Genomic DNA, 26,306 nt, shown 5'->3' with positions numbered 1-26,306 from the left:
TCCAGATTATTAATGAATCAAGATACTTTCCAAATCAATAAACAGTAAAATTCCACACTATTTCTTTTAATTTAATGAATAGAGACCCTAAATATAAATATTTTTTTAAATGAAATAAAATTCTGCTACACATTATTTATTATCAATAGGTATGGATAAAAATAAGGCTATCAATTCATTTTTATTTTGAGCGAGAGTTGATTCATTATTAAGTGAGCAAAATATATTCCAGGAGCTAGGAAATAGTCAGAATCATCATCCCCCTACAGCGCAGCGTTAAGTCTGTCTCTGAGCCTCCCTCCATGTTCTTCTTCCATCCGGACACAAAAACCCTCAAACCGAAGTAAAAATAATATACTAGTTTTTGCAGCAGGTCGACGAGGATCACTCAGCGTTCTCTCAAACGTGGAAAAAGGAAACAGATGACTGAGGGATATTGGGGACGGGCTCCGAGGAAGGGAGAGGATCGGGAATGGGGGAGGATGAGTGGGGGACCCTGGGTCGATGTGTATAGTTTCTCCCCTGAATACTATCGACGCATGAGTTTTAAAAGTATTCCAAATGAGAAACCCACATGCCAAATATCCCATGTCCTTCTTCGGCCTCGACTTCCTTCTACCCCCATTGCATACGGAAAAATTCCTATTTATAGGCACGCGCCTTCTTTCCCTTCCCTCGACCCCCATTTCTCTTGGAGCCGGCTTAAAAGTTCCGGCGGCACGCGGCAGCCAAAATTTATGTATTTTATGAGAAGCAGGAAGTGCCGGACGATATATGCACTAATAACGGGGACGCGGTTAAGGGAGAGATTGTATGGGGTAACGGAGAAGGGAGTGAGAAATGGTCCCTTTTTCTCCCCCTCCGCCACCCGCTCGCCCCGTTGCCGCCTTCCCTTAAAACTGTAAAAGGCTGCCACCTTTCCCCCATCCCCCTCATAACACCCTCAACTAGTACCATTGCCTCCCCTTTCCCCTCGCTGCATTCCCCATCCCCTAAAAATAAGCCCGTCCTCTTCATCCCTCTCCTTCCATTGCCCTCTTTCTTATCTCCAATTCATCTTTTCCCTGGGCTGTGTGTTCCCCATCCACGGGCGATATGAATTTGCTCGCTTTTAAACTGAGACGTTAGAGCAGCAATCAACGGAAGTCCAGTAATGTCATTCTTTCGAAAATCAATGAATCTGCCAGTGAATGCTACAATGAACGTTTTGATTAAGTCTTCAACGGCGTTTCGCAGAAGTGTTTTTGGTCCTGATTGTGTTGCATTAACTGCTTACGTACTAGGTACGTGCGAACGAATTAAGCATACAGGGACGTTAATACGACGAATAATTTCTGACGGAATGAACTTAAAATTTTTTTCTCAGAGATGCTCGCAATTTCTCTTGATTAATTTAACATGCATTCCCTCACTCACCCTCCGGTTAGGACTGCAAATTTCCAGTCACTTACTATGTCTACTCTTTTCACATCCACTGCCCAGGAAGACGACGCCTCCGTCATGCAAATCGCCTTTCGGCTACCCTTCTTGCTTTTCACCCTTACACTTCTTCCGCCTTCTTCCGCGCCCATCCCCCGTGGCACGCTCACCTCCATATAAATACATTGCCCACGTATTTCGTTTAAAGAGACCACACTCTATGCTATTTCCTTTCATATTCCAGTTTTGTGGGGGAACCGGAAGGAGGATGATGGATACATACTTGTATATGGCTCTGCTTTTAATGCCTCTTTGTTTCCACATAAAATTTCCGGGCACCTATCTGGAATCCCAGGCTAGGCTCGGAATTTCGAGTTTGCACTGTTTTTTCTCGAACTTGCATGAGTATAACTTTGGTTTAAAACGCAATATTTCGTATTCAGTTTTGAAAAGGAAAAAATATTTTTATTGGGATGTGATTTTTCATTCAATATATTTACTTTTTCTCGAGCACAAAGTAAAAATATTTTAGCGTGTACGATAATTTTCCTGAAGCTGCATTGAAAAATTCAACTAAATTTAAATAAACAATAACTATTTACGGGAAATAAATTTGTACTGAAATAAACTTAATTTTAATTTACTTTTGCTTTACTTCATTTTAACTGGAAATATTTCCGACTCGAATCGCTTCTTTTTTTTATCTGATTATATCGCTTCCATGGGATAATACAAGTTTTGGTGCTTTGTGTCACGGAACGTTTTAAAAGCATTTTTCCAGAATATTTAGCCAGAAAATTTATTTACCTTCGCATTTCTAACTATATTTATCTGATTAGTAGGAAATGTTTTCCTTAATATTTTTCGGAATAAAATCACTATATTTGCTCAGAAAGGTTTGAATTCGCCCTAGATGCGTTGGGATGACCCGATGCCCCCCTTTTTACATACTTGCCTAATTGAACGATGACATTTAGAGATCTAAAATCTAATTAAGGACTTGATTCATTATATCCTGATGTTTACTGTGCTAATTTTAATCGAAAATATGCTAGCCTGTAAAATAGAACGGGTAATTATTGAATCATTAAATGCACAAATGATTTCATATCCCGCATCGCTTATAGTAAATCTACGTCTTCAAAAGAACATTAATATCTTTCAGGGAGGCCATATTTCTAAGAAAATGCATTAAATGCAAGAAACATTTTTTTTTCTTTCGAGAGCGCATGACGAGGGAAGGATGAATGATGAATAGTATGCGAAGAGGAGTCAAAGGGGCTTATTGATGGAGCACAGTTGCAACATAAGTTGAAGAAACCAAAGTGAAAAACCACTCAATCCCTTGTTTTCCTACCCTCTCGGAAAAATTCCTTTCCTTCAAACCGTTTCAAAGCTTCCCCGCTACGCGACCTCTTGCGAGCAGCTCACCTCTCACCATTTGAAGTTGAGACGCACGCGCCAAGCTATAGCTTCTCGCCCTTCTGATCACCTCGGAACACTCGTATCTTTTCCCCTCTTCCCTTCCTCCCTCCTTTCTCCCCATTCCTTGAGGAAAACTCCCGAAGAGAATCACCATCCGGCTCCCCTCGCGCCAAGAAAAAGGGCTTAACCACGTGCCAGGGGATTCCCCCAAACTCCCTTATTCCGTGCTCTGCGTGAGACCCTCTTCCATCTACAGTTTCCCTGTATCCCTCGCCGAACATTTCCGGCTTTCTGGAATCTGAAGATTTTTGGTGCTTTCTTGCGCAGCATAGCAACTGCTGCCGAAAGGTCGTGCGGGTCCTGATTCATCTGAAAAGATCCCCTTCGCCAGATGGAATATGTTGAATGAAAGGAGGCATTTAAATGGGTGTCATAAATGTTGGAGGAAGACGTTTCGTGTCATTTGTCAAAATATAAATGGTAAAACCTTCTATCAAAGGCGATGAATGCTCCATTAGAAGGATGCTGGAAAATATTAAGAGCATTTTTGTCGTTGATGCTCTTCAATTCAACTTCCGAAATTTTCCGACTTTTGGGTAGGTCTTTGCCGTAAGACGATTAATTCATACTAGTAACTAAACAGCTGTTTCTACTTCTAAAAAACTAAAGACGTATATTTGTCACTGTGGTCAAATATTTTTGTTTATGCCATCACACGATGGCGTTACTCTTATTACAATCCTAGACAAAGCATTATAATAAACTAAAAGGGTAGAGGTGACAACGAAACTTATGATAAGAACTTTCTGGGAAACCCATGTTACTTGAGCTCTAATTAGTATAATAAATGTCCGTTAAAATCTTTAAATTTGTAAGGTTGCACCTTTATTTTTCAATATTCTCGACATTCAATACCTGTGGGCACAGTAGAAATACGCGTAATTACGATATTTCGGAATAACAGAATTTTTATCATTAAGATATTTCTCTCCTATTCCCTTTTCTATAGACGTTAATTACTTCTCGCCTTTTACTCCTCTTTTTACTTTAGCGCGGGATCAAGTCATATTGGCATACATAAAGAAGTATTAAATTGTAGGAGGAAATAGTAAATTTGAGAAATCACGGGATCGAATGAAAATGAAGCATTCTTGTGATGCAACCAATCCGATGCAAAGACATAAGTTTCTTGGCAGATATCATATTTACGATAAGAAAAAATGTGCTGTTGACTCTGCCCGTGAATTTTCAAGATTCTTACAGGTGGTCGATTGATGGTGATATCTTCTCCTTCTACCCCTCTCGTCATATCTTTTTTTCCATTACGTAATGAAATTTTACAAACTATGATTTACTTTTAATATAACTCTTGTGGCCTTGAATGACTGACGCTATATTTGACGACGATAAAGCTACGATCAGAGCTTGGGTGAATTATCTGCAGAGAAGACGAGAAAGGCAGTGTTCGCGCGGTAAGGTCGAAGAGTAGTCTCGTAAAGTGAGCTGGAAGAAGCTACGCTCCACCAGGCCAGTCACCCAACAGGATACCCATGCACTAGAAGAAATCCTTGGGCGGCTCTAGGTGAAGCTGAAGCGTTTCGACGCATGGCCGTGGTTGAGGTCATGTATTTGTTTTTGAGTGACGGGACTGACTGAACCGATACAACAGTAAGCTCCTTTTTAAAACACCCGAATTCCCTATTCTACAGCCTTCATTTTATATATAACGATAGTACGGAAAAACTCACACGAGCAGCACAATAATGGGCTGACACAATATAACACAAATAGAAAAGAATAGCAACATTTAAAAGAACACTCACACGGTATATTGTTCGAGCTTTCGGCCCTCTCAGAGGCCTTCTTCAAGTGAGACTCACTTGAAGAAGGCTTCTGAGAGAGCCGAAAGCTCGAACAATTTACCGTGTGAGTGTTCTTTTAAATGTTGCTATTCTTTTCTATTTGTGTTATATTGTGTCAGCCCATTATATATATATATATATATATATATATATATATATATATATATATACATATATATACATATATATACATATAATATTCCTCCTAGCAGTGATATATAACTGAATTCAATTTTTAACGATGCTTTAATTATTCCCTCCCTGAAAAAATGGACACCAGCTACTTTCACTAAGATTTCAACTCCAATATCGCTCCAACTCCAATTGACCATTATTTTAACATTGTAGCCGTCTAATTACCATGTGAATCGTGAAATAAGACATTCATTAAATTCTTTTCAATTCTAACTCGGCTGCACGCACTGAGAATTGATTCTGGTCAATTATTTCAAGAGTTGAAGAGTTTTGTCGAAGATAAGTTGATCATATAACGACGTAAAATTATGCGGAGAAAAACTTGTTTCCAAAAATATTTTAAACAGGTAGATGGTCAACACGGTATTTAAATGCTACCTAAATATAAAATCTTGTCTTGCTTTGGGCATGCTTGCTCAAATGCTTGTCAATATATGTAGATTAAAATTTCTATTCTTTTATTACAGAAGAAGTATCGGGTTCATGCTCCGAGGACGACGTAGCTGGTGGCAGCGGTGTATCCGGAGCTGGAGGAGATGACCTAACCTGCAGGCGGTGCGGTCGCGATTCTTCCACCCAAGAAGATTTACTTGAGCATCGGCAGCAATGCCGGGAGGCTTCTTCGCCCATCTCCGCGGACGCCGACGACGACGAATGTTTGGAGCGGGTAGGGAGAGATCCGGCGGACTCCGATGGGGCCAGAGGTGAGAGTGGAGAAGGGGAGGCGTACGACGAGGAAGGAGACAGGGATGAAGTGTCTGAGGCGATGGACGCCGATGAAGACATCCCCAGACCTTTGGACGACAGAGCAGAAGACGACGACGACATGGAAGGCGAGGATGAAGCAATGGGCAAGCACCACTCCGTGCGTCGGAGACTAGAAGATGCTGATAACAACAATAACGAAGATCTCGACAAAGGCGAAGGGGATGATGAAGACAGGGAAGCTCCTATGAGCGAAGGCCAAAGAGATGACAGTCAAGCAGTTCACACGCAGATACTTAACAGGAGAAAAGAACGAAGCAGAAAGCCCAGGAAAGCAGTATCCCTAAAAGACGTCGTAGACCCTGTACAAGCCGGGCTCGTACACCCGGCTTTCCCACTGCAGTTCCCGGCCACCGCGGACAGAGCAGCTCTTCTAGCACCACTTTTCCAATTCCAACAAGGAGCTGTGTCCCCTGACTCCTCTTCCGGCAAGTCCGATAGCGCTCCCTTGAATTCACCAGCTGCAGCAGCTGCGGCAGCTGCAGCAACGGCAAACCTAAGTCCGGCCATTGCCGGTTTGCTTACTCAAATGGGAATACCTGGATTGTCATTACCAGCAACAAACGTGACTCTTGAAGCCTTGCAGAACACAAAAGTCGCTGTCGCCCAGTTTGCAGCGTCTGCTTTAGCGGCTTCTGGAGGTGCCGCTCCTGGAACTCCAGGAGGTGCAAATCCGGAAAAAGCTGCCGCTGCAATTCAGGAATTAGCAGTCTTGCAATCTACATTGTACACACTCCAACACCAGCAAATGTTGCAGCTGCAACTAATTCAGCAACTCCAACAGCAGTTGCAGATCACGAGGTGCAATCCCCAAGATAAAGAAAATGGAGAAGAAGGTGAAGATGGAGGACGTGAAGATGAAAGGGATGAAGGCGGTGAGGGGGGAAGTGGACGGGGGGGAACCGAAGGAGATTCTCCCGGTCCGGAGGAGATAGATAGTGGAAGGAGGAGCCCCACATCTCTTGCCCGTGCGGTATCTTCGCCATCCTCATCAGATGAGTCTTCTCCATCTGCTGCCGTATCATCGGCTTCCAAGCGCACCACTCCACCACCGCCACCCCACCCACCCCCGTCACAAGCACAGCAGCTCTTGCAGAGGCATTTCGGAAGCGTTTCCTCCCCATCAGCAACTACCAAAAGTATGATGCAACATTATACCCATACCCCTCTCCTTTCTCACCAGCTTCCACACTCCTCCCTCCTCCTTGGTAGCCAACGGTTACCAGCGACCGCACCCACAACATCCGGACCCTCATCGGCAAGTGCACCATCTTCGTCCCTAGCAACAATGGCACACACTCCTTTACCAGCTACTGGAGCTCCATTGCCACCTAGACCGCCAATTACGTCCGCAGCCCTCTCCTTAGCCCAGGGAGGGGCAAGTTCGAGCCAGACTGCCCAGCAAACCGCAGCCTCCATACTTGCATCTACTATCATTACCAATTCCGACCCACCACCGCCGCCCACGGAGCCAAACACCCTAGAAATGCTTCAAAGGAGAGCGGAAGAAGTCTTGGATAACGCAAGCCAAGGTCTTCTAGGCCACGGATTGGCAGATGAGCTTGCCTCCGCATCTGGTCGTAAGGGAGGGAGCGGAAAACCGTCCGGCGGTCTCTCTCCGAGAAGCGAGCCCTTCTTCAAACACCGTTGTCGTTACTGTGGGAAGGTATTTGGGAGCGATTCAGCCCTTCAAATACACATTCGCTCCCACACGGGCGAGCGTCCGTTCAAGTGCAATGTTTGCGGTAGTCGATTCACCACTAAGGGAAATCTTAAGGTGCACTTTCAGCGACACACCGCCAAATTCCCCCATATTAAGATGAATCCAAATCCTGTGCCGGAACATTTGGATAAGTTCCATCCTCCCCTACTAGCTCAACTGGGACCACCTCCTCCGCCTCCCCCGCCGCCACATTCAATGCACCCACACCACATCAACCCATTCACTTCCGCAACCTTCCAACCTCCACCTAACCAGCCCCCGCCACCCCCTCCGCCCCCACCCACGACTTCATCAGCCTTGTTTAGGCATGATCTCGTGCAACAGCACCTGCAAGCTACCAAGCAGCCCAGCTCTCACCCGCACTTGCCACCGCACACTTCGCTCCCTCATCATCTCCCTATGTTCGGAGGACCGCACATGCCTCCGCCCCCACCAAACGTTACTGCACTCCCCCCACAGGCGCCGCCACCGCCACCACAGACCCAGCAAGACACCCCTGAGAACTTGAGTAAGCCTCAGCAGCAACCCACGCCTCCTCCACATTCGGCAGGCAGTGGGATACACCCTGGTGCGTGCAAAAAAGAACCAAGTGATGATTCGGAAAGCGCGAATGAAGGAGATATTGCAACAAGAGACGCTACAGTCCGAGAGGAAGATGACGGAGATGATCAAGAAGAACGAATGGGCAGGAGTGCTGGCGAGGAAGGAGCGCGTTCAAGTCCCAAAACTGAACCTGATTCAGAAGCGGAAAGATATCCATCTCCTGGAGGAGTATACGGTGGTGATCTCAGCTTAGACAGTAAATATAGCGGCGAAGATATGGGTGATGACGATGACGGAGTAATGCCCATGGATGGAGATGATGAAGATTGTCAAGATGAGAGGGGTAGTAGAGAAGGTGGGCATAGTGGAAGTCGTAGTACACCCGGCGTCGATGGAGACGGAGACAGCATGCAAGATCAACCGGAGAACTTGTCGAAATCAGTTGTCGAACGAGCAAGTTCAGGAGACAGCGTTCAACGTCTGCCCGCTTCCTTACCTTTCCCTTTGGGAAGTTCGAGTAGTCTTGGAGGTCGTGCCGCTTCCACATCTCCTACTCTTATGCACCATTCGGGGGTCGGGATGCCACATTTGATGGGTGACGTTGACCCAGCTAAAGACCCCGCAATATACACTTCCTTACTCCCCCGCCCTGGAAGTAACGATAATTCCTGGGAGAGTCTCATAGAGGTGACTAAGACATCCGAAACGTCCAAACTGCAGCAACTAGTGGACAACATAGAACACAAGCTTACGGACCCTAATCAGTGCGTCATCTGCCACAGAGTGCTATCGTGCAAAAGCGCGCTGCAGATGCACTATCGAACTCACACTGGAGAAAGACCCTTCCGCTGCAAAATATGCGGGCGAGCCTTCACGACGAAAGGCAATTTGAAGACACATATGGGAGTTCATCGTGCCAAACCTCCAACCCGTTTGTTACACCAGTGCCCGGTGTGCCATCGCAGATTTACAAACTCGTTGGTACTCCAGCAGCACATTCGCCTTCACACAGGCGAGCCAACAGATCTCACTCCGGACCAGATAAGGGCAGCAGAAGTCAAAGACTTCTCCCCGTCTCCCATTCCACCACCTCCTCCCAGTATCGGATCTCACCCGGGGGCCGCTGCCTTCGCCTCGTCATTCCTCCGACAGACGCCACCCCCTCCTCACCTCCAGCATCATCCTTTCGCCGGCCTATCCCCACTGCATCCACCACCTCCGCCCCCCCACCTTTCACTACATCCACCACCTACGCCTCCATCCAGGTCCTCTCCCAAACCGGAAACGGGATCCGAAGACATGGAAGAAAAGGAGGAAAGCCAAAGGAGGCAAGATGGTCCTGAAGACGATGATGAATTAGGAGAAGGCTCCCAGATGGCTGCGGAAGACGATGTGGGCGACGAAGACGAGAGTAGAGCGAGTGAAGAGGGTGTTGTGGAAAGAGAGGTGAAGGAGGAGGATAGAAAGCATACTTGGCACGAAGACACCGAAGAAATCCGCCCTCAGTCCGCCGCGGCGGCAACTACTCCTCTCCAGTTGCAGCAACCTTCTTTTATGAGGCAGGGTACTCCGCTAGCACTTCATTCCCAACATGTACTTCTTCCCGCATCCCTACCGCCTGTTTCTGGCGTAACGTCCTTTTCCACATCTTTGGCCGCCTTGGAAAACCAAGTGCGTACCATAACGACAATGGCCGCAGCTGCTGCCGCTGCGGCCGCCGCCAACCATCATGACACGACTGCGGGGGGCCCCCGGGGAGATAGGTCACCCGGTTCCATTGGGAGTCCGGGAAGGACTGGGAGCCCTTTCCATGGCCCATCACGAGTAAGCCCAGCCGTATCGGAATCCAATTCACTTGGAGCACTGGACCTCACGCCAAGAGGAAGTGGAGGAGGAAGCGGGAACACAAGTGGGCCTGGCGGAGGTGGCGGAGGAAATGTTGGCCCGTTGAGTGGAATAAGCGGCGGCCCTCACCATCCTCCAGTTTTTTCGGCTTTTGGCCTCATGCCGCCATCATCCGGATCTCCTCTTATGACATCTGCCCTCTCTTCATTAACATCTTCGGTGCTCACATCCACCGCTTTCAGTCCAATGGCTTTATCTGTTGGCCCTGGAGGTAAGTTCTGCACTATGCTATCCTAGGGCTTAATTCAACTCTAGATTTCCGACCTAGGCATACATGGTTTCTTTAATGCTATCAAAACGATTTTTACTCTATTTCACCGTAACTTTTCCCTTCAATCGAAAAATGGAATATGCCAGAAAAATAATCTGCCTATGAATTTGAGAACATTTTAACAATTGCTACGTGAATAGTAATGCTTCGATAATAATATTAAATTAGCAGCTTCTTTTTTGATGAAACTAAAACACTTGTCTGTAGAAATAAAACGCATTTTAGGCTATTTTTGAAATATTCACCAATGCGTCATAGATACACTTTTCTGAATGTAAATACTGAAGTTTAGCCTTCCTACATATTTGTAAGTCTTCCAATGTATACATGTCAGTAACCCTCGACTTTAGATATTCGAAATGTAGAACAATATTATCACTAGAACAAATTATATCGTCAAAAACTAAAAAAAAATTACCCAGTATGAATTGTTGCTTAATTGAGAGAAAATTAGGGTCATCAGGTTTCAGTGAAATGCGCCCGAGAGTGGGTTGGCGTGAACTTCATAGAGTCGTGAGAGTATTCATTCCATAGGGTTAAATGGAAGAAGTTACCTTATGGTTCCAATTTCGCCCGAATAAAGATGCTTATCCATCTATCTATTATTGTGTCACTGATCCATTCATAAGTTAATAAAGGAAAGTGAAGTGCATTTGCATGTTTTGCAGGAATACCAATCAGATCTTATCATACAAGATTTTTTACGCATATAAACAATTCGAAAACTAATGTGCGGCCTCTGCAACGGTTTTCTTCATCTTTATTTGCAGGACGGGGGAACACAACGTGTAATATCTGCTACAAGACGTTTGCCTGCAACTCAGCCCTGGAAATCCACTACAGGAGTCACACTAAGGAGCGTCCTTTCAAGTGTAGCATATGCGATAGAGGCTTCTCGACCAAGGTGAGTCCACAATGTGATCTTAACCACTCCCGAATTATACAAATGTACAGTGGAACCTCCCTACAACGACCACCAGGGGGAATGAAAAAGTGACCGTTATAGGGAGGTTCTCGCTAGTGGGAGGAGCAGTAGTTTCGCAAAATAAATGTGGGAATGCACGTAATTAGTTTAATACCAATGTACATATGAAGGTACTGCTATATAGACAGATACGTAAATGTACATATAAATAATGCATCTTTAAAATATTCATTTGTGTGCCATTCTACCATTAACCATTTTAACGGAATTGTAAATCAATTGTTAATTTCCTTAAAAGTATGAGGCTGTACGTATCTTCATCATTCTGTACGAATACTTCTATTTCAAGCATTAATTTTACGACGCCTTCAAAAGACTTGAAGAATTTCTTCACTACCTTCGTCAATAAGTTCCTTCTTGGTTCGTTTTCTTCATTTTCATCGTAGATTTCTAATCGTTTTCATTCGTTAGGTCAACTCCATTTTCCACCGAGTGGGCGCTACTGGGTGATACTGGGGATTGGGAGCGTAGAAAACGGCTGGCCGTGGCCGCTGTTGAGAGTGAACATTAGTGAGGGAATGTTTGCGTTTCTAAGGGGCTCAGATCGGGGAAATATTTCCTGTACTACATGTGGAGGTGAGAGTGTCTGTTCTTAGAGGTTCCACTGTAACTGCTTGCGTACCTACTTATCTAGTTTTTTTCACTCCAAAGAAATTTTTTAATTCGAACTTGCTTTGGCATGTGACCTTAAAAAAGGCCATAAAAAAATTATTAATTCGAAACGGGAACTAATTAAATCAAAATTTTGAAATAAAAATCTAAAATGGTGATGATGGTGCTAGTAATAATTCCAATCAGTGATTTACTAATTACTTTTAACATTTTCGTCCACTCATTAACTGAACATCATTACACAAAAAGATTGAAAGGATTCCATCAAGGATTAACCAATTCTTCACTAATAACGCCTGAGTCGACTCGTAGTATGTACTGAAAATAGCCATATTCGTCTTCCATATAAGATCAGATATTGATTGCAAGATAACATATTCATTTTTAAGCAATCTATGTATTATAAGAAACGATAGCCAAACTTGATAGCAAAACTCTCGTTATCTGCAGTTTATCTTTCAATCTACTGAAACTTCTAATGATGTTCGACTTCTGTGAGCAGAGCTAAACCCACCAACGAAATTACTCTCGTAGGAAACCTGGGCTAGTGGGTAATGTCATTGATAAGCTTCGAATTGATATCCACATGATTGTTATTTTATGAAAACCTGGGTTAAACATCTCATAATGACATAACTTCCTAATAATGACAAGGTAACATCGCTGAGAATAATTAAAAGATATTTACCTCAGTAAGATGACTTGCAAATGATCCAAGTTAACGAAAAATTTAGATATTGAAAAGAGCCATTGAAATACGCCGACCCATATCTTAACTTTCATTTATAACGCACATCAGTCTATTTTCTTTCTATGAATAAAAATGCCCAACAAAGCATTGGTCATGGAATGCTGAATGCTAATTTTAACTATCTCATTATGGGTCCTTTGAATTCTCATCAGTAAAGACTGTTATTTTAATCCAAAAACATATGTTTTTATGCAAATGGGCCCACAAACGCAGGTGTAGGACACTTTACTCCGCCTGTAAATCACAACTCTCATAAAATGCCTCTCAAAAATGAAAGTATTCATGGAATTTTTATTGTCACGAGAAATGAGGGTCACCAAGGAGGCAGAGAACACAGGGAGGGAACAACGGCGAGAGGCAGTCGGGAGAAGTTGACTGATGTCCCATCCCTGTGTGTTTGCGCCGGCCTGAGCAATGCCAAATGCCTACGAGGGATAGGGGCGTGAGGGGAAGAAGGAAAGAGGTGGAGAGAGAGAAAGAGAAGGGGGATAGTTGATTGTGGGAGGAGAAGGAGCAGTGCAAGGTAAAAGGGGGGCGTGCATTTGCTTCAACGGCGACGCATTTTGTTGTCTTGTAAAACGTCTTAAATCTTTTTGGCGTCGGTGTGGGGGAGTAGATGGCACTGGCTACGCCCTCCACCAACGGCCACCTCCATACCCACCCCACTCCGCCCTATTCTACCATCTCCATTTGCACCCCTACTCCCCTTTCCTCGCCTACCCACTCCCATTCCCTTACCACTCTTCCTCCACCGACTTCCCCATCCACCCCTCCCCCACAAACAGACATACACACTACTCCCCCTCCCCCCTATCTCAAAATTAGCCGTCGTTGGAGCTGACCCAAACCTCGGCTAGACCGTCGTCTGATACTGCTTATTTTAGCAGGAGTTTTCGTCCCCTCCACCGTTTCTCTGCCCACCCTCCGCTCTTCCACTTTCCTCCCCTCCTCAACCATCCTCACCCCGCTGCCATTCTTTCGCCACCCCCTCCTGGGTCCTCCCACCTTCGATTCTTTTTTCCTCCCCCTCTCTCTTTCTTAAAACTAAATCCACAACTGTTGAGGATGCATTGTCATGAGATATTGAGTCAAATAACTGGATTTTGCGCAAGATGGCATGCAACATGTTTCAGAAAATGATTTTGCCTCCATTCCCATGCAAACGAACTTTCTTACGTTTTCTCTGGGAGTGAAACTGGATTAAAATGATGTTAGAAAAAGGAAAATAAGACGCTTGGCATGTACCATAGATAAAAAATCTACTGATGAAAAATAAATAAGTCAAGCTAAAATCATATTAAGACCATTTTTCCTCTGCATACATTTTCATTGACTCGCATTTATAATGAGTCTGATGTACAGGTATGTACTATTTAATAACAATGTTATTCACACCTGAGTGAAACAGAAATTGTCGCATTTTCACTCAACTTTCCTGATACATCTAAAATTTCTTTCATATTCAAGTAAAAAGCATTGATGTACCAGCATATAAATTTTAAAATATTAAGAAATTTTTTTAAAGTTTTTAATTAGAAAAATCTTTTATTAAACCATTTTATGTCTGCCCACATATTGCACGTATGTACCATAATGTAAGGAACACTGGTTAATCTCCAAAAATTCTCACATTTAACTCTCAGTTTAACTGTAACCCAACTAAAAGAAAGATAGTTACCTGAGCCTAATGAGTAGTGAACTTCCTCATGCTTATTTGAACTTATGAAACAAAAGACCATGTGTTAGAATTATTACTGATGTTCGTATCATAAGGGGGACATGCTAATTTAGTGGGTAAAATGCTGGGCTACTGACCGGGGGGCATGGGCACAATTTCTATAGGTGCCTATGGGTACACTCAGCTTTGCCCAAGCTGCAATTTTTTGGGAACCAGATCTTTCTAGGAAATCACAGGGAACTGACCCACCTAACCTGATATCCCAGGCCATAGGGCTTATTACTAGGTAAGCACTACCCTCACTGATCAAACTAACCTTCGGGTTGATATGTGTGATAAAGTCAATTTCAGTTCATTGTACAAAATCAATGCTATATGAGAAACTGAAAATATAACCAAAACCCGCTTGAAAGATGAGAGAAATGGAATCATAAAAATATTTTGCTCTTCCCCATTTCAGTGTTCATTAAAAATGTAAAGCTCCATATATTAAAATATAATATTTCATTTCAAGAAAGGAAATTTCAACTAATAACAGATCTACTTTTTTAAATACCTTAGGAATTTTAATATAATGTTAATATAATTATGCTTTTTTATGTGCCATATCAACAAGTATTAGTAGTCCAAAATCAAATGTTTTAATGCCTTTGGGAGAGCCAAATAGTCATAATAAGTCACAATCTATTTTAATCAGCATACAAAAATATATGTACACTGGGAAATCTGAAAAAATAAGGGATAGAGTATTAAGAAATGGGCATTAATGAATGTGTTAAAATTAGCAGAAATATAAGTACATATAATCTGTCTTTGGCCTGGGGGGAGGAAAGAATTTTTTCGACCTGTGTTGTTCTGCGCTGATTTCAGGAAATTACTGAACTTCTAGACCCTCTCAACCCTAATGCCCAAGCCAACCATGGTGTATGCAACTCATGTCAGAGGCGTATCCAAGGCTTCAACGGCAGTGGAGGGGGCAACCTGCAGCGCCAGTTGCCTCCACCCGCAAGACCAAGGCCTAAAAGGCGCAAGCGGGCAGGCGAGAAAGCGCCAAGGTTGCCCCCCCTGCCCCTTGGCCTTCCTGTTGGATACGCCCCTGACTGGAACCCTTGGTTGGTAAGGGGCCACTTCCCTTCATTATCTTCTCTTCTTTCTAGCCTCATCACAGAAAAACTACGCTACAAGTTCTCAGTAAATCAGCTTTTTTAGACTGGCATGGCCTTGCTTGCTTTATACTATGATCATCTAACTTTGTGCTTCATAATGGTTAACTTTTTGTGCAAATTATCAGTAAAAATAAGAGTTCTTTTTCAATAGAGTAATGAAAAAGTGAACTCATCATTCCATTCTCAAAGATATGCTTTTTTCTAAGGAATATTTTAACTCATAATAATGCTAAATGGGCATGCACACTCCATGATATAGCTTAAGTCAGTGGAATCGCAATTATATAGTGAATACTGGAATGATTTATTAATTTTAATCACATGCATTACTTTTGCGGTAGTTAGAGGCTTGTTTTCACCAATTATTCATGGAAAGATAAAATTTAAATAAAAATCAACTAACACTGTTAGAGAATTAACAATAAGAATATTTAAATTTCAGTAAAGAGTACATGATTTAGGTAGATATAATGGTATTTATACATAGAAAAAGGTGATACTGTCAGCAAGAATTAAGAAGAAATTGGGAGTCATTATAGGAATTATGGTAGGGGTTAATGTTCACCATTTCAGTATCTGAACCAGAGTTAGCAAATTTTCACAATAACTAATGGAGTGTGATAATGGCATTCAGCACCCAAGGGGGCTCACTTGAAAGGGATTTTTTTTAAAAAGAGAGTTAAGCAATTTTGAGAATCCTCAAATTGTAAAACAGTATTGTAATCAAGTTTTGTATTTATCGTTGTTCAAAGATGTCTGATAAAGCTATTTCTCACAAAATATTATTAATTTGTGCTAAAACTACCATCAAACTGTGATTTTATAAGTCCTAATGATTCATGAAGTACAAGTTAAAAACTAAGACTGACTGATACCAATTATTTAAAGGTTTTTTTATATGAGATGCCAACCACTACCACGACTCTACTGTATGTGAATATTTGAGAATCATTCAAACATAATTTTGAGGGGACTTCAAAATTCTAGTTGATACCCTTTTTCATAACAGATTTGTGACAAAAAATAAGCACTTAATTAATATAGTACCATTAATTAGCCTTAGAAATATTCTGATTTCCCACGACAAAAACTTCTTCCAGAAATACAGATAAGGCTTGAGTAAAGAGAAAAGTAACTGAATCATATTTCACCATATTATTCAAATAAGCTACGTGCCTACTGACTACTAAAGGCAAAACTTTCTGAAGTTATCTTAGATAATGTTTGCATGATTTTAAGTAATGTATATGAAATTAAATAAAGTATTATTCTCATACTCTTAGACTATTTGTACTTGAAACAGTGCTCTAGAGTGAACTATCTTTTATCCAGCAATAGTGAAAAATAATCCTTCAAAATGCATACCATTTTTATAAACCTCTCATCAAAATCCAACAGGAGAAGATTTCAACATCTACTCTCTGATATTGTCATAATTCAACTATTATTCTTGACCTGCTACTTAAGATTACTGTGACATAAAATACCCCATAGAACAGAGAAAACAAGGCTGATTCTGATGTATATCACCCTGAAACAAGATTTTCACCCAACAAATGATCTCAAAATGGAAATAAAATGTCTAAAACTTTAGGTAATTTGTTAATGTTTCTTTGGATTACCCTGAATCATAAAGTCACTATACAAGGTTGTTTCTATGTCTGGTTAAATTAACTCATTACTCAATGAAAATTCACAGATAGGAAAAGTTGATTGGCCTCAAATGAATTTAAGGAAAACCATATATTAACAGTTCCATAGATAAGCTGTCTGAAGTTAAATATAATTTCTCATGCAAACTGTTTGTTTTTCCTTTAGGGAAATATGAAGCAGCATATGCTCACCCATAAAATAAGAGACATGCCTCCCCACCTGTTTGAAGCCAGCAGCCGTAGCCCAAGCACAGGGTCTCAAGGAATACCTATGAGTGAGGATGCAAATCATCATGGTGGTAGCGGAAGCAATGGCAGTATCTCTTCTAGTGTGCAACCAGATGATGTTGGCTCCATTGGTGAGGTTAAAACAACCCCTGGACCAGTAGCACTAGATGGTTCAAGCATCAAGAGACCACCAGAAAGTGAAGGAACACTGCCAGTTCCTAAAAGACCACCAGGCAAGTATATCACTCAGCGGTTCAAAATTCATACTTTCAATGGAATATATTTGGCTCAAGGAGAAACAAGTTTTTCATCAGAGGTACAACAAAATATTTTCATCCTTTCTGGTGGTAAAGCATCCTATTTCATGGAAATTGAAGACTATATTTTTAATATAATTCGCAATAGTGAAAATATAAACTCTTAATTAATCACATCATGGACTAACAGCCTGAATAATATGCCAACATTCACTTATGATTTGGTCATACTTCTTTACACTCAAACTTAGTTACCAAAAATGAGAGCTTCTGTACTCATGAGATGAGTACAGAAGAGCAATGAATATCTAGGCAATGAATTGATATGGTACTACCCACAATTAATTTGGATTAATAAATTTAAGTCTTATACTGTATTTCACATTTTTCTGAGCAGTCAAAATGTGATATTTTTTTGGTTCTCATTCCTATAAAAAGAAGAAAAATAATCTGTAAATTAAATTACATCATACAAATCTTATTCCATTGTGGTTAGCCAAAGAGGCTGAACCACTATTCCCTATCCCCTATGCTCTGGGGAGATGCCTGCTTAAGTGGCCCTTTATGCCAAAATGGTATAGCCAGTAACTATCTCATATATAGTGCAATATCTCTAGTAGAAGACTAAGCCAAATCCAGTGACTTAAAGCACTTATTTTATTTTTATGTTTTAAACCAAGGCAAAATGATTCCAACAATTGTCACAAATAATTTAATCATTCAAAAATATCTGTTGTCATTGTTAAATAACAAATATTATGAGAGGATAAAGAATATTTTATAAATTCTCTCAAAAGAAACCAACACATACGCGATAAACATATTTTGATATGCTGACATTAAGGTACTTAAATAACAAATGAGTACAAGAGGCACTGAAAATTGAAGAAAGGTATCATAACTGGCTAAGGATTACTGGCAATTTTTAAAGATAATTTTATTTAAAAAATGACCATAAAATCATGTTGGAAGATAATATTATTTCTCATAACACTGTAAAAATTGGCATAAAAAGAATTATGTAGTCTAGGTAAATAACATATGTTTCATGCTATTTTCACTTTGAGGACTAGGGTAACAAATTCAACTAAAATAAACATGAATACCTTTGCAAGAAATTATTGATGTTGCTTCAAATGGAAAAATTGCAGACAACTGTATTTATTTTCAAAATTATTCCGGGGCAATAATTTTTCTTTGGGTAAATAGGACATCTGCATTAATTAGGACATATGGCAACTCTAAGCAGAGTAATTTATAAGTATCAATGATTTATAAGTATCATGCCATATGATACATAAGCTGAACATTCATCCACATCACATGGATAACATTTTTAATTTCCAATCATTGACAGATTTACAAATATGAATGAAATGATTTTTTCTTAAGATGTTTTTAATGTGCTCAGTGAATTAACAGTACTTATATTTTAAAAGATGACATGCTTTTTATTTAATGTGTGTGGTTTGAATTATGTATAGTGATAAAATATAATTTACTGTTCTTAAAATACCTAACGACTACATTTTAGTAACCCCTTCCAAGCCTTTGTTAAAGTTATAACATTTTGCTATGCTTTGCCCTCTTTTGCCATAACATTTCAACGTGTGCTCAGATTGTCTTGTTGTGGTTTTGGTGGTTCTGCATGAAGGCATTCAGAAAAATGTGGTTAGAAAGAAAATATTTTGAAGGCATACAAAGCAGTTAATTATGATATAATTCATGGAACTATCCTTATTTCACTATTGAATGACTGGGAAAATATTTGTCTTCACGGGATCGGTCACTGTTAGTGATGGCTGGAGATCAAGTAGAAGTAAACAGATTAATTAAAAAGAATACTGTATAAATTCTGCTAAATCAAACCTGCAACCATTACTTTCATAAAAATGCAGTTATAACTCAAAATAATTAATTTAAAATTCCTGAAAAATAATTCGTTTGTTTTTAGATATTGAAATATTTCAAGTATATGTGTAGTAGCATCTCCAAGAATCCATTGCCTTAAGCAATAGCAAAGTAACTACTGCTTATTACCCTCTTAAAATTATCACTTGCAACAGTTTTTTTACAAATGCTGCTTTGCACATATGTAAATAAATTGGACAGTTTTACACCAAAATAAATGTGATTAGTTCATCAACTTATTTGAACCCTGGAAGAATAAATCCTTTCAACTATGGAATATTTTATCTCACTATGATTTTATCTATGTACTTCATGATTCAAGCTGTTTATAGAGGAAAGCTACCTTAAATTAAGAGAAAATATATCCGAAACCAAATTAAAATTCATACATATTCTTAACAGTTGAGATATTGAAAAAATTAAAATAATAGCAGTTCAATAAATATTTTGTACTGTTCAATGTTGTGGATGTATCCCTCCTGCCATTTGTGGCAGGCCTCCAGACTATTATGTGTACATATATAGGGGAAATGGGAGAAAATTCAAAGGCAAAACAGGCAAAAAGTAATACACATGTGAATGAAATCATTTATCAAAAGGTTCTAACGACTTATTACAATTTTGGAAATAAACTCTCATCAAGCCTTATTACTTTCCTTCTTGAGTAATATTGCCATTACTGGTTACAATGGTGGTAGTTTGGTGGATCCTGAAGATAATTTCTTATGCACAAGTTACACTGATAAGTGTTATTATAATAAACGCATTTCAAAGTGATTCCATACAAATTTCCAGATTTCATGTTATTCATTTAAATTATATAAGTGTAAAGGGGTAGGTTGTACACAAACACATGCATGGAGATGTTCAAATATCCTTTAATTTGTGTGCATGGTACAGACCCTATGCAGAATTCTTTTTTAAAAAATCCTGAGGCTAATGAAAGCATGAGCATTTCCCAAATCCCCAGGGCCATAGTTCTTATGAATCTATATATGTATATATATGTCTGGGATCAGAACATATGTAATTCATGACATGAGGCTGGGGTAAGATAGTTTTGAAGTCAGTAAAAGAAGTAAAAAAACTTTGGGCCCACCCCAACACCCCTACCTCCAACCAACCATCTCTTTCGCTCTATCTTCCCTTATACATGAATGCGTGTGTGTGTGTGTGCTTGCAGGCTTACCAAAGCACTTGTGCCACGTTTGCAATAAGAACTTCTCATCATCATCAGCACTGCAGATTCACATGCGAACGCACACTGGGGACAAGCCGTTCAAGTGCACAATCTGTCAAAAAGCTTTCACCACTAAAGGGAACTTAAAGGTAAATATGTATAACGTTAATGAGAATTTGAAAAACAAAACTATACAAAATAAAGAGATTCCATGTTTCAGTGTCAAATCCACTGATAAAATAACTAAAGAAGTCAATGATTAGAAACCAATGTCCCCATTTAGAAGTAGGGAGTGGAAGATGACAAAATGTTTGCAGGATCCATAAAATGTTAGCGTGTAATTTTTTTCCATAAATTTTTCAATTAATTTAAATTCACAAGTTTAGAAATGATAAACTGATGAAGTATGCACCGAAATGGAATGGAAAATAGTCGCTAAAGAATAATACTTCAAGCTGAGAATTCTTCCCTATCAGTCATGAATTTTGCATAGTTGGCTCTTTAATGAAATCATTTTTTTTAAACATGCTTAGGGAACACATTTTACTATTTTATTCATAAATATTACCTGTGGCTCACATGATACAGAAATTTCATTTCATAGGCCAACAAAATCCTTTTTAAATGAAGAAGCCCTTTTTAAGAAATACTTATGAAAGCTTAACAGAGCTAACCACATTAGCTTGACAAAAAAATAAGTATATGTTTCATAAATACAGGGTCATTGATGGTTTTCAAATTGATCACCACTCTTGTACTTAACAAGTAAAAATATTAATGATATATTCAGTGCATTTATGTGGAATTCAGTTGTGGTGCTCGTGTGCATACTCAAGAATGTACATTCAGTACCCTCTCAATATGATTCAGTTTTTTCAACTCTTATTTAAATTTTGGATAAAATATATGATATGGGCTTGTTGCTTAAGTAAAATCCATTATAAAACCCTCAGCAAAATATTTTACTATTTACTAGATAGCTAACAGCTGTGCATGTCAATAAAAAGTTTCTAAATTTTTAGCCGGTAACTACAGACAAAATACCAACAAAATATTTTAAACAATTTATTTAAATGAGGTCATGTCAATTACATTGTATCATTAACATTTTCCGGCATTATTAAAGAAAATATTTCACCAAAGATAGTTAAGTGATCAATGAAATCTCCACTCCCTATCACCCTATCATTGAAAAAAATTAATCATATAAGATTCATTGATGTCATCTTGTGCCCAATGTGTGGCCAAGTTCTTGTGGATTGCAGAAGGCTAAAATTTTAAAGCTATTATGCCCTGCTTTTTACTAATGCTTGGCCTATGAAACTAACAATTCCTTCAACCCATTGTTATGTAGTATTACTTTTATTACTTATAATGATATATATATATACATACGCACACACACATTTATATACATCCACTTACAATCACATCCTACTCTTTACGATTTATTAAGTTATTTATGGAAAAATCATTTCACTGTCCCATTAGCAGTTTATAAATGTTAATTAACTTTTGCATACATCATCCTACAAATCCTCTGAATGAGGTTTGATCACAAGGAAACCTGATTTCCTCAAATTTGGTTAACTCGACCATTTCAAAGTGCACTTGCACAAAATTTTTGATCTTATAAAATTAATTCAAAATCTGCATAATGATATAATAATATGAATTACATTGAGATGAATAATTTATTTCAGTATAGTGTAATAATAAAGGAAAAATTTACTTGAAGAACTCATAAATCTACCTACTTTGTACTTATAACAGTTCAGAGTTTAAGTTCAAGTTTTCAGGTAGATGCTTTGTTGGTACTCAATGAAAGTGAAATTACAATTATGAAAATCATCATTCATTGTTTTTCAATGAATAGGTGCACATGGGCACACATATGTGGAGCAACGGGGCATCTCGGAGGGGCAGGAGAATGTCATTGGATCTCCCTCCCATTCCCATGACGCCGAAGGACTCAGAGTTTCTCCAGAGGAGACCTGATCTATTCTACCCGTATCTGCCAGCTCCCTTCCTGAATGGAATGCAGCAAAAGGTAGGATATGGATTATTTACATTAATTTATGTAATCTTCATGCTATTGTAGTCATTAGAGCAGAGTTGCCATGTAAATTAAAGTAAGGAAGTTAGTCTGCTCAACTACTATTAAGTACCTATTCCCCTAACCAAAAGTCTGGAGGAACATCATTATTTCTGATATGAAATGTAATATAGCCTGTACAAAGAATTTGATTCAAGCATGTACTGCTAAAGGTATGGAAAGAGAGAAGCACTGCTTAACTAAGATGTTTTCACGACTATACTCCCAAAGTAGAATCACATCATTTTTCTTGGCAAAATCTTTATTTATGTAATGCAAATTCCATGTTTATTGAATAACCGCAATGAACACATAGGTATATCTATAATACAGTTCTAACCAGAAAATTAACTTTAGATTAGAGACCTATGATAAGCTAAATCGATACAATTTTTGACTATGAGATTTTATGTATTCCTTCTGATGATAAACATTATGAAGAGAAATATCCTTTGTAAAATGTGATCTCAAAGGCCTATATATTTTTAACTGTAACACTGTACTTAACAAAGAATTACTAAAAACCTTAAATTGAATATTGCATATCTTAGGGGAAGTGAGCTGTCACTAATTATACTTGTTGATTCTTTCAGTTGAATGAGATCTCCGTGATACAGAGTGCCAACAGCAACCACATGCCTGTTCCCCCTCAAGTCCCCCCAACAAGTGGAGCCAATGCATCTGCAGCTGCAGCTGCTGCTGCTGTAAGCAAATATGCAGCACTGGCAGCGTTTGCTGGATATGACAAACCTCTTCCTCCGCACCACCCACCACCACCACCTCACCATCATCCTCAGTCAGGTGAAACACACTCCCCCTTGTTCCCACCCATCTTGAGACAGCCAATACCACCCCTCCCACAAGCACTCAAGGCATCATCACCTCCACCACCATCCTTAAATCCTCCCCCATCCCCATCCCTTCAGCAAACCCACCAGCACCAGCTTGTGCTCAGTGGAGCTACTAATACCCAAAGAAATCCATCCCCAAGTAGTCCTCCCATGTGGGACCTACATTTTGACAGGGAGCAGAGGTCATCAGTGCCCGGGGATAGTGAAGGACTAATGGACAGCTCACCCACCCCCTCTCCTTCGACACCCTCCCCTATGGTCACCTCTCGGGAAGAGAGCCTAGTTGTGTGATGAATCTAGTGTGGGAAAGGAAGGCATGGACAAAATGATAATATCAGTGTTTTTAGCCCATGGGTTCTAGTCCAATCAAAAGGCTGGTTAGTCAACTCATGTCCACATAATCCTGCTATTGAGCCCACCATGAGCCTTTTGTGGCTAGATGCACAAATTGTAAAATCATTAGCAGAAAAAAAGATGTGAGGCAAACTGATAAAAATAAGCATAACAGTGAGACTGAGTGATTGTGTTGAAAGTTGAAATGGAGTCTACATATCGTCTTATGTGGTTTATTTATTATAAGTAAGGTGGGTGGAATAGTTACAGTGAGTGGATGGATTCAAATATATAGGAAAAATGTTATATATTTCCCATCATGGTGGCTTTTTGATTACTTTTTCAACTTTTTTTTTAATTATTTTTTGTTAAATGCTGAATTCACTGCTGCAATGTTCCTATTTTGAAACTAGTCTTTATGTGCAAGTGATGGAGGTGGGAGAGTCATGTGCAACATATAATACTTTGGAGACGAACAAAGAAAGTGAAATAAATGGTGTAAACATTTAAAACAAAATGAAAATGGACAGTTTTAACTGAAGAAGATTTTATGTGTAGATCTGTTTATATCTGCCAATGTGGATGGAATTTTAAAAACATTGTGAGCACTTATACACTTTTGTGGCTAATTGTCAGCAACTGTCTGAAACATGAAGTTCTGTTTCTTTCTAAAACTTTGAATCTCAATTGCCACACAGGGAACAATAACAGTGCAGTAAAAAAAGTAGGATATTGTATAATATTGAAGAAAGTTTGACCTCCCAGAGGCTCATTCAAACTAATGCAAGAATCTATGAGAAAAAGATTTGAACATTAAAAGAAAGTGTAAATGCAATGTTTTAAAAAAATGCATGGTGTGTTTTAGGTGCCTGCAAGTGACTTCATTTCCATGAGATTTCGGCTGAATGCGCTTTATTGCAGCAACTAAAATATGCACCTACATCCTTGTGAACACATGGAATTTGCATCACAGTGATTTGAAAAAAGGGAGAATGAAATCCTCTTTTTTCTGTCACTCTTTTCCATTCCCTATTCTCCTCCATCCTAAGTTTATTGAAGACTATTAATTCTCTGTGATACTACACCATTTACGAGGGTTCTGCTATGAAGTCAAGACTTGTTCAACAAGATATGGGTGGGAGGGTGAAATGAAAGAGTAAGGCTGAAGATTATTGAAGATGTGTATAAAAGAACAGGAGGAAGTGTTTGGTATATTCTTGAGTGTGGTAGGAACTTTTTTTTAATCATATCCTCTTACAGGAAAGGTTTCAAGACCTACAGTACTTAATTTTGAAGCTATATTCCCATTTGGAAAAACAAAAAATCCTGTACACCCAAATGTTAACTAAGGTATTGTCCCATTTACTTATTGACTACCATCTTTATAAATCTTAACCAACAGTGTTTCTCTTGTTCCTGGAGTTGAGAAGACAAAATTAGATGAAATAGTGGTTGAAATGGACAATGTTCATATCATGAGCACAGATGGACATTTTCAAACCCACTTATCGATTCTTTCATTCTCCTTCTACTTGCCCTGCAACCTTCATCAAAAGAAGAAGAATAAAAACAATTTTAATAGTTTACTTGAAAAAATCAGATCATAGTAGTATCTCACTCAAGATACATTTCAAGGGTGAAAACAAATACTGTGGGGTTCAAAAGAGGTATTGTACATTTGCTACTGTACTTTGGTGTTATAATAATCATACAATTGCTGTTCAGTGGATGTTGCTCAGAACAGAAAGAGTACCTATTGAGTTTTTACTGTTGTTACCTGAAAATGAAAAATTTCCCTCATTCCCTCTCCTTACCCACTCTCTGTGACTACTCTGGTGAGTTTTTGTTGCTGTATATAGTGTATATGTGAACTATAGGTGCATATCTTCCAGAGAAAATGTTTTATTAGCCTAGCTTGTGATAGATAAGACTCCCTGAACAACCATTTTAGAAACAATACCTATCCAATTTAAACTCACTTGCTAGGTCCTGCAATTTTGTTAAACCTGAGAGAGGCTGAAAAGTTATGAGATTGTGATGCTAGGAATAATTCTCATTACTGCTGTGTTTTCAATTTACAGCATAAAATACTTTAAAACCTAGGGCACCAGGAATTCAAAGGGCACCAGGGATTCAATTATCAAATACAATCACATTCAATGAAATACAACTCCACATCTACTCAAAAGCATGTTAATTATACTTAATTTTATTTCTTTATAAAATTAGTGCACTGAATTTGGTTGAAAGGAGTTTGAAATTGTCTTTCTTTTTAATGAAAAAAGTTTATTCAAGTTTTTATAAGTTCAACACCTGAAATTTAAAAAAATACCAAAATAAAATTGTGGATTTATTTTCTGAAACATTTTTAAAGGCCTATGCATTTCAGCATCCAATAAAATTCCTATCCTGAAAAAGAATTGAACATTTTTGTGCCAGGATGCAGAATTACATGACTAATTAAGATGTTACTTCAAACAGTAAGAAATATTTGGAGAT

The 26,306-nt window shown here is 39.5% G+C and overlaps 1 protein-coding gene across 1 annotated transcript in view; it reads left to right on the top strand.

The window, feature by feature from the left end:
• Positions 1–25,552, top strand: part of LOC139694122 (homeotic protein spalt-major-like) — a 281,763-nt gene extending 256,211 nt beyond the window's left edge. Inside the window, exons 2-8 of the mRNA XM_071592552.1 lie at positions 5,369–5,827; positions 6,212–10,048; positions 10,879–11,012; positions 17,119–17,413; positions 20,532–20,677; positions 22,405–22,578; positions 23,217–25,552. Of these exons, the coding sequence (XP_071448653.1) occupies positions 5,369–5,827; positions 6,212–10,048; positions 10,879–11,012; positions 17,119–17,413; positions 20,532–20,677; positions 22,405–22,578; positions 23,217–23,765 (5,594 nt within the window). The 3' untranslated portion in view covers positions 23,766–25,552. The remainder of the gene's footprint in view (positions 1–5,368; positions 5,828–6,211; positions 10,049–10,878; positions 11,013–17,118; positions 17,414–20,531; positions 20,678–22,404; positions 22,579–23,216) is intronic.
• Positions 25,553–26,306: the final 754 nt, after the last annotated feature.

The sequence above is a fragment of the Hetaerina americana genome, unplaced genomic scaffold (genome assembly GCF_022747635.1).
Source record: "Hetaerina americana unplaced genomic scaffold, ioHetAmer1.1.p SCAF_5, whole genome shotgun sequence".
In the NCBI taxonomy this organism is placed as follows: domain Eukaryota; kingdom Metazoa; phylum Arthropoda; class Insecta; order Odonata; family Calopterygidae; genus Hetaerina; species Hetaerina americana.
Note: the sequence above shows the minus strand (reverse complement) of the source record. Positions and strands in the feature narration are given on the sequence as shown.